Raw genomic sequence first — 10,052 nt, 5'->3', positions numbered from 1 at the left:
GAGTTTTAACTTTTTTACTTTTTGAATTTGATTGGATTTTGGTTGTTTAATTTGCTAGTTTTGAAAAATGCGAAAGAAGACTGCACCAAAACGAGTGAAAAGAGAACAAAAAATGATTGTTGAACTAAAATTTTGGAGCTAGAAAAGGGTTATCAATTCCATGAAAAAATGAAAGAGAGAAAACAAAAGAAAAAACAGCATAAGGAAGCCCCAAAGATTGTCAATAAAAAGGAAAGAAAGAAAAAAGAAAAGAAAGGGTTGGATACCCCGAAGGAGACAAAAGCACAAACTAGGAGCCTCCCAATTTAGTCTGTATGAAAATACTGGGATTGAAACTTTAGAAAAATAATTTGAGATGAAATAAGGAAAGTTTGAGAAAAATTTGGAACATATCAAGGGGGAAAGAATTGATTGTAAAAATTTTCTACTGAATTTTTACTATTGAATTTGACTATTATGTTAGCAATTTTTTTACTACTGAATTTGATTATTATGTTTATTGAGTTTGATTATACCCAGGTTTAGTGCTATATTTGACTACTGAGTTTGATTATACATGTTTACTGAGTTTGATTATACTCAGGTTCAATGCTATATTTTGCTATTGAATTTGATTATATGTGTTTACTTAGTTTGATTATACTCAGGTTTAGTGCTATATTCAAAGTTTGATTATACATATTTACTGAGTTTCATTATACTCAGGTTTAGTGTTATATTTGACTATTGAGTTTGATTATATGTGTTTATTGAGTTTGATTATACTCATGTTCAGTGCTATATTTGACTACTGAATTTGATTATACATATTTGCTGAGTTTGATTATACATGACTATTGAGTTTGGTTATCTTTTTCATGGTACAATCTAAAACTTAATGAAATGTAAATCTTGATGCAGAAGGAAGTTAAGTTAAAAGTTTAAAATGGTTCCCTGTACATATATATAAATTAAATGAAGCCATCTTTAATTAATTGAAGCATCAACATCAATCCTATTTATTAGTTACATTAGTTATTAGTACTTGTAACTCTTTTTGGATATAAAACAATAAAAACATTAGTCCTGTTATAGAATTTGAGTATATGACATCAAATCCATATGTAGATATCAAATTTCTGATCACTGTAAATTTTAAATGCTGTCTTAACCAAAGTGATTTATACATTCCAAATGAATGAGCCCCAAATCAACCACGAGAAGAATGGAGACTGCATACATCAATAACATTTGAAACAAGGCAACTTTAATGTGAAAAAAGGATTATATTTCTAAACCAATAATAACTCTGAATCTTAGATAACTCAGAATGTTGAGTGTAAATTCACTAATCACATGTAAAATCAAAATTAAAACTATTATAAAGGAAAAAAATGCAAGAGTTCTATTGCAACATGTAAAATCAAAATTAAAACTATTACAAAGATATTCACAAAGGTTAACACATATTCCAGCTTCTTATCCCTTTTCACAATAATCTTAGCTTTACAATTTTGTTTGGAAGTTAGATTTGTCTTCTTTAGTGGATCAATTTTTTATCTTTGATAACTATCTCTAGAATATACCAAGATTTGGTATGTAATCTGTCTATTTTGATTCCACTTAATAGTTCTTATATTCCATGAAAAAACAACCCTCTTTACATAATTGGTATAAAATGCTTCATAATCTTTTAAAGAGGAAAATGCAATTCCTATGCTTGGAACAACCTAAAACATAGATAATAAAAAATTTAAAATCAAATTAGAAATTAAAAATGGATAATAAAAAATTAAAATCAAATTAGAGCCATATGCATATGTAAAATTTCCTCAATGACTTATGTAAAACTCGTAAAATTAACAAATAATTAGTCAATAAATTAATTTTTAATCCAAAAAATTAGAAAATTGAATTTTATAGTTTACTGAGGTAGAACTAATTAAAATAGGAATTTTGACACTAATTTTAAATAATTTGGCCCAAAATTAGGCTGAATGGGCCAAACCAGGCCCGTATTGGGCCCAAGGCCCAACCTAACTCAAATAAAACCTAGAGAGCTTCAGCTCTCTTCCCCCTTTCTTGATGAAGCACACTGGAAAATACCTCTATGGAAAGGAAGAACACCTTCCAAAATTACAAACCCTCACTTATCAATCAAATCCACATAACTTTTGATCCGGAGCTCCGATCGTCGCACCGTTTGTGGCCACGTGACCAGTGGGTCAAGCTCTATAAAACCCATAGGACAATTTGGTTTGTATATCACTAACTCTTTTAAACCATTAATGATTATGAACCATAGTTGATTTTGTGGAATTTATGTGGAACTAGAGTGAGATATATGTGTTGGAGCAAATTGGGTGATATCAGTGACTAGGAAGTGGACCGTGGAGGTTAGATCTTCGTTTGGTGAGAATTTGAGACTTTGGACATTTGAGGAGCAGAGGTATTTTGTGGTGCTTTGGCATTAGGGAGAAATCGACCAAGGTATGGTTTCGGTTTCTCGTATTTAATATGTAATGTCTTATGAAAACTTAGGCTAGATGACTATAGGATAGGTTGAAATGTATGAATATGTTTAATACTTAGCACCTTTGATGATGATTGTAATATGAATTGAGTATTTGTTGGATGATTGTTGTTTATAAAGATAATAGGATGTTAAGTAATGAGGTAATGATGATTGACATAATGATATGAATATATATATTGAGTAGATGGATGATAATCTTGTTGGTATATTTAAGAAATTGATGCATGAGATTGTTAAAATTGAGGAAGGATAGGATGTGGAGGTTGTTGAGGTATCGAAAAAGTATACTGTGTGATGATTTTGAGTGTGGTAGGTTGAGTTTGAGTTGGTATATGTAGATTGTTGTTATATGATTATTGATGAATATTGATTTGAAGTATGATGAAGTGAGAATCTTAAATGAGTTGAGGAATTGAGAATTGAATAGTTTAAATAGTTGAATGAATGATTAAAGGTTGATAATCATTTGGAATTGGTTTTGAGTGTTTTGGAAGTGTCTTGGTTGATAGTGGTTTGATTTAAATGAAAATTTGGTAAAAATAGAAGTAGGTGTTTATGAGGAAAAATTTGGTTTTTAGCTGAACTTCGACAGGCCATAACCTGGCTTCTAGACTCCCAAATTGTTTCAAACTTGTTTCATATGAATATTGGGTTTGTGAAGTTTACGCCGTTTGAAGAACAGATGAAAAATGTTTTAAAACAAAAAAGTTATGCGCGTTGGAAATTTAGAGTGCAAAGTTGAAAATTCTACAGCATTCAGCATTTTTGCTGTTCTGCATACCTTGCGTATGCGATCACTGCACACGATGCGACCAACCTATTCAGGTTGGGTACCTCGAGTACGCGAGCAGGGTGCTTGTGTATACGAGCATAGAAAATTGTACGCCCACGCGTACGTGTGACCTTTTAAAAATGCACTCCCACGCGTACGTGTGACCCCTATTTTCAGCAAAGTGAATTTTATGTTGTAAAACCTAATTTCGAACTTCTAAAACCTCTATTTTTACTCCCCAGTGCCCTAAGTCTTAAATTAATCATAGGAAGGAAGTTGAATATTGAGAGGATAATAACTTGTGAGTGAAGAAAGATTGTAAAGGGGTGATGTAAGTTGAAAAGTTTAACGGGAAGGCTGGTTCGTAAATAAATGTGATTGCGGGCCCGGGTAGTAGGCAGTGGCGAGGTCCACTTGCTTCGGGTATGAGATGAGGAAGAAGAAGTATGAAAACTGAGTTAATTATGAATTTTGGATGAGATACCTGGGTAGTAGCAAGGATGGTGGTTCGTCCCGCTTGCTCCAGGTTAATGTTTGAAATTTGATAACAATGATGATTGATTTAAGCAGAATGAATATATGTTTGAGACCCTGGGCAGTAGCAAGGATGGTGGTTCGTCCCGCTTGCTCTAGGTCAGAGATTGTGATGCTTGAGTAGTAACGACAGTAGTGGTTATTCCACTTGCTCCAGGTTGAGCTTTTAAACACCCGCCTGGGTAGTAGCCGCAGTAGTGGTTATTCCACTGGCTCTGGGTTGAGCGAGTAGTAGCAAGGGGGTTGTAGCTCAAACCCACTTGCTCCGTGATGGGTGTTTCAATCCATGGTTAGCTACCAGGACGTATTGGGTTGGTTATATAACCGACAGAAAATATCATCAGCCATAGGACAGGCATATATCATATGCATATTGTTTGAATTGCTTGCTTGTGCATTAATTAGGATTGCCTAAGTGATTATAATATGCTATTTGTTATATTTTCTATCTGTATTACTTGTACTCTACATGTGTTTGCCATTGTCTGCTTGTTTGTCTTTGTATTTTCATCGGAGATGGAGGAACAGAGGAAAGGCGGAGAGATTTAAGGTTCTAGTTAAGTTTTGGTTAGATCTAAGGAATTGGTTAAGTTTAAAAAGCCTTAGAGAACCACCCTGATTCATGGTTTCTATTTTTGTCCTTTAAGTTTTATAATATGAATGTCGGCGTTCTAGGATTGCCTCTGAAATTTTCAGGACCTTATATCTTATGTGCGCGGCACCTTTACCATGCTATGTTGTTGATTTTTAAATGTAGGTCGAGAGGTACCTCGCTAAGCATCTGGAATTCTGCAGTGAAGTGGATTTTAGGGGTCTATTTTAATGTATAGTTTATATATGATTATATTTATAGAACTCTCCTGATAACTTGTATTATTTTGCACCTCTTAGAGGTTTATGGAGAACCAAGATTTATTATATATGTATTTTGGGTTCTGGGTTAAGTATATACATGTATGTAAATATTCTCTGGCCAGCTTTAGCTCCGCAGGCTGAGTTAAGAGCTTGTTATTTTGTATTCTTGACCCTCTGTTCTTACTTTATATATATATATATATATATATATATATATATATATATATATATATATATATATATATATATATATATATATATATATATATATATGTTTGTGAACTCTAGTTTTCTTCGTACGACAGTAATCTCTTTTCTGAGCGTTGCGCTTTTAATTTTGCGATTTTCTTTTTACCCATTCTTCATGGCTCCTAGTATACTACACTCTTTCGACTATTATACATATTTATATTTTATTTTAGAGGTTGTAGCGCCTCGCTACTTCTATTTTACATCCTAGGTATAAAGCTCTTTCTGGTAGGGTGTTACAACTTACATGTATAATCAAACTCACTAGTCAAATATAGCACTGAACTTGAGTATAATCAAACTCAGTAAACATGATAATCAAACGCAGCAGTCAAATATAGCACTAAATCCCCACACATTCATAGAATCAGCATCGTCATCTGATCTAAGCAAATGCAAAAATTTTAAATGTGTACACTACCAATTTTACTCCAATCCAGGGGCTAAACATTTTTCTCATTACACAAATTTATAACATAAATTTTTAAGGATGTAATCACACAACATACATGATGTAGTTGGGAAGCATTTCTTTCTGGAACCAAATAAAAGTACCTAAATGACGTAATGAAGCCACAAATCAGAAGCATTTGCATAATTAGATACATAGATCACCAAAACTCAACACACAGAATACATGGATCAGTTGGAGCAACTAGACTTTCCATCAGAAATCAAATATGTAGTTAAACCATTCAGGAATAAAAAATGGATAATCAAAAAATTGAAATCAAATCAATAATAAAAAATTAACATACGAAGTAAATGAAACACAAACTTCACCATTTGAGCTTGTGGATTCCATTAAATCAAAAGTTATAATAAAAAACCTAAGATAACAAGAACCAAAAACAACACTAAGAAGAGTTTTTATGAACTGCGAGATTGAAGTAGAACAGAGGGAAGCGTGGAGAAGAGAAAAAAGCGAGGAGTAAGGTTGGCGCGATCGAAGAGAAGAGAAGTGAGGAGTGAGGTTGGCACGATCAAAGAGAAGAGAAGTGAGGTGCATGAAATAGAACTCCTCTGTCGAGAAGAGAAGAAATCACGATTGAATTTGGCGCGATGAAAAAACTCCTAGCGTGTTGTATTGTCTTTGAATCCTAGTGCATCTTTATACGTAACCATATTTTTTACTGTATTCTAGTGAGAGTGGCTGAATTAGTGGCTGAAAAGTAATATATCAATAACATTTTTGATGATGCTAATTGGAATAGCATTTTACCCTCTCTCTCCTTCTATATTCTCTCCTTAATATAGTTACTCGGAGCATAACCTCTTTAGAACAAATCATCATATCTGACAATTTCTGAGGTACATATATTATTACCTTCTATCATTTTTTTTATTAAAAACTAATCATTTATCTAAAAAAAAATATTTGAGACTAAATTAAAATTTAGTACAAACTATTTTTTTGAACACCTCAGAAAATAAATATTCACTCCAAAACAGGTTTTGAATTGATTAATTAACTCTTGCTGTTGGTTAGGGACGAGGAGAATACATTTTGAATATAATAAAATGTTAAAAATTTTTAAAATATTAAAATGATATTGATCTCCTTCAAAATGTATCACCAATTCACCAACACAATTTTATTTGTCTTTCCGAATAAAGTAATAGTAAAATCACATAACTTGAAGGGTTTGACTTTTATATATTGGTTAAAATAAAAAAATAATCAGTTATTTTATTCTTATTTTTTATTTTATTTTATTATTTTGTTAGAGAATTTAGCTTTACTTAGATTATAAATAGATAAGATACATGAAAAAACAGATAAATTTTAACAAAAAACAAAAACAAAAACAAAACAAGAAATTGGATATGATTAAGAAAACTAATATACGGTTAAGACAAGGTTGAATACAATGAAGGCAAATTTTGGTGTCTTGTTGTTGTTTGTTAAAGATATGAATATATTAGCTGTCATTAACGTAAAAGATTTATATATAAAGGAGAAAAAATACAGAGTTTGAACCAATAAAATACAAGAAAATAACTTCGGACTTCTGAGACCAAAAAAAGGAGCATAATACCACATATCTGATCTGAGAAATTTTCTATAGAAGTTTAACATTAGAGTGAACTTATTTTCTCTCAACTTTTTCTATAGTACAAGTACGTAACATATTTTATCTGATTAATTTATCTCAATCTTTTTTGGATTGTACTTTTTCTTTATATAACAATAAATAATAATGATATGATAAGATATAATCCTAGTTGTTTCTGTGTTGCTGATCGTAACTCTATAGGATTAATTAGGAACAATAATAATTACCTTTTTGATAAGGTGTTAAGATCGGGATAAAAAAAAAGATATTATTGATTAATTATTGTTGAGATCAAATTTTACTTTATAATTGAAAGTCTGCATGATGTTATGAAATGCATGAAATTAATTGTATGTATAAATAAACAATTCTTGATGGAATAATAATATTTTCAGCGTGGCTGGAGTGCAAGTGGTAGAGGTAAGCTAGAAATCATCAATAGGGTTGACATTAGATTAATAAGGTGATCAGTAAGAATGGAAGGAGGGCCGGAGGCAGCGAGTAAGCAAGAGTTCATGGAATTCTGGAAAAGAGCAACCAGTTCGCCCTACATCATGCGCCTTGCTCTATCGGCTGGAATTGGAGGTCTCCTCTTTGGCTACGACACCGGTGTTATCTCAGGAGCCTTGCTTTACATTCGTGAGGACTTTGTAGAAGTTGATAAGAAATTATGGTTGCAGGAAGTCATTGTAAGTATGGCTGTAGCGGGAGCCATCATTGGTGCTGCACTTGGTGGATGGATGAACGACACGCTCGGCCGTAAGACCTCTATCTTAGGGGCTGATATTGTTTTCTTTCTTGGCGCAATAGTCATGGCTGTTGCCCCTGCTCCTTGGGTCCTCGTTGTTGGAAGAATTTTGGTTGGTTTTGGAGTTGGCATAGCTTCCATGACTTCTCCTCTCTATATCTCAGAAGCCTCCCCAGCTGCTATTAGAGGAGCTCTCGTTTGTATCAATGGTCTCCTAATCACCTTTGGCCAATTCCTCTCCTACCTTATCAACCTCGCATTCACCAAGGTATATATATTTACTCGGATAATAACTAAAAAAGATTAGATAATTTAACATATTTGACTAAAATGTTTACCATAATATGCAGACTCCTGGAACGTGGCGTTGGATGCTTGGGGTGGCCGGACTTCCGGCGGTGGTTCAGTTTGTTTTGATGCTGACCCTGCCTGAGTCACCGAGGTGGTTGTACAACCAGGGGAAAGAAAATGAGTCAAGGAAAATCCTGGAAAAGATTTACAAAGCAGATGAGGTTGAAGGGGAGATAAAAGCGATGAGAGAAGCGGTAGAACAAGAGAAGCAAGAGGAAGGGTTGATCGGTCAAACCCTTGGAGAGAAAATGAAGGCTGCTTTCAGCAACGTCGCTGTTCGAAGAGGATTGTATGCAGGTGTGACTGCTCAAGTCGCTCAACAATTCATTGGCATCAACACCGTCATGTATTACAGCCCAACCATTGTTCAGTTTGCCGGCATTGCATCAAAATCTACCGCACTTGCACTCTCCCTCGTCACATCTGGTCTCAACGCTATTGGATCTATCCTCAGCATGCTTTGCATCGATAAATATGGAAGGAGAAAGCTCATGCTCCTATCCCTTATTGCAATCATCATTTGCCTCCTTACTCTCACCGGAGTTTTCTATCAGGCAGCTACCACCGCTCCTCCAATTGACAACGTTGACACCCTCAGCTTCGGTGCTAATGCTACATGCCAAGCTTATCTTGATGCTCCCAATGTCTCTTCATGGAACTGCATGAAATGTTTGAAAGCTGAATGTGCCTTCTGTGCCAGCACTGGGGGCAATGTAAGTTCATCACTTCCATCTCTTTCAACTTATATATATCTATGTATTAGTCTAATCTAATCTAACATAATCAATGAACATGATGCAGCATCTTCCGGGAGCGTGCCTGGCGGAAACAAAGGAAGTCAGAGCAGTGTGCGGTGAGCAAAAGCGCGTGTGGTTTTCTGATGGATGCCCAAGCAAAATTGGAGTACTTGCAGTTATAGTGTTGGGACTATATATCCTAGCGTACTCTCCTGGAATGGGATCAGTGCCTTGGGTTTTGAACTCAGAGATTTATCCATTGAGATTCAGGGGAATTTGTGGAGGCATAGCAGCAGTTTCAAACTGGTGTGCTAATCTCATAGTGAGTTTAACATTCTTGTCACTCATTCATGCACTTGGGGCTGCAGGAACATTCCTCCTCTTTGCTGGATTTTCCACAATTGGACTAGTTGCCATCTATCTATTGGTACCAGAAACCAAAGGACTTCAGTTTGAAGAGGTTGAGAAGTTGCTTCAGAAAGGTTTCAACCCTTGTGATTGCACCAATCCAAAGATAGACGAAGAGAAAGCAAGTACTAGTAATTAAATAAAACGATATGATACGATGAAGCTGCTAGTTATCTTTCCATATAGATCAAGAATCGGACGATTCTCTTTTCTAGGAATGGAAATTAAAGGAGGAGATAAATATAATTGCTGTTTCAGTGCGTGCATTCTCTTCTTCAAAATCCATGCTGACAGAGCGATAGAGAATTTCTTCATGTATGTCAGATTTGTATCCAACACATTAAATAAGAAAAGAGGCACGTTGTATGAATACTTTTATGAAAAAATCTATGGAGCCAGTAGTTTTATTAAAATTTGGCCACCACTTAACCTGCAATAAAAAAATGAGTAATTTCATATTATTAGATATAATCTCACACCATTAAAAATACTAATGATAGCTATTTTGTTTTCTATACATCTTTAGCTTTTTCATAGTTACAATAAAATCACAAAACATTATCTTTATATAATTAATTTTTTTTTACAATAAGCCAGTGACGAATTATTCTGCCACCATAACAATATAGAATATTAAAATAGTCAAATATTTTTCTAGTTCACACAAAAATATATAAAGAATTTAACCTCTTATTTATTCTATTTATTTTTACTATTAGATTAAAACGTGCTGATATAAAAAGAGAATACAATTTCTTTGAAAAAAAAATTTCTCGATATATACATTAAAAAATTTAAATAATTTATTTTTAACAAAAAGTTTCAA

The 10,052-nt window shown here is 33.7% G+C and overlaps 1 protein-coding gene across 1 annotated transcript; it reads left to right on the top strand.

Annotated features, from left to right (window-relative positions):
• Window positions 1–7,458: 7,458 nt before the first annotated feature.
• On the top strand, window positions 7,459–9,365 carry LOC112770610 (inositol transporter 4-like). The gene is made up of 3 exons (XM_025814960.3): window positions 7,459–7,998; window positions 8,081–8,794; window positions 8,883–9,365. The coding sequence occupies exons 1-3, from the start codon at window positions 7,459–7,461 to the stop codon at window positions 9,363–9,365; spliced, it is 1,737 nt and encodes a 578-aa protein (XP_025670745.3).
• Window positions 9,366–10,052: the final 687 nt, after the last annotated feature.

This window comes from Arachis hypogaea, chromosome 1, assembly GCF_003086295.3.
Source record: "Arachis hypogaea cultivar Tifrunner chromosome 1, arahy.Tifrunner.gnm2.J5K5, whole genome shotgun sequence".
In the NCBI taxonomy this organism is placed as follows: Eukaryota; Viridiplantae; Streptophyta; class Magnoliopsida; order Fabales; family Fabaceae; genus Arachis; species Arachis hypogaea.
The sequence above is the reverse complement of the archived record's forward strand: the minus strand, read 5'-3'. Positions and strand labels throughout refer to the sequence as shown.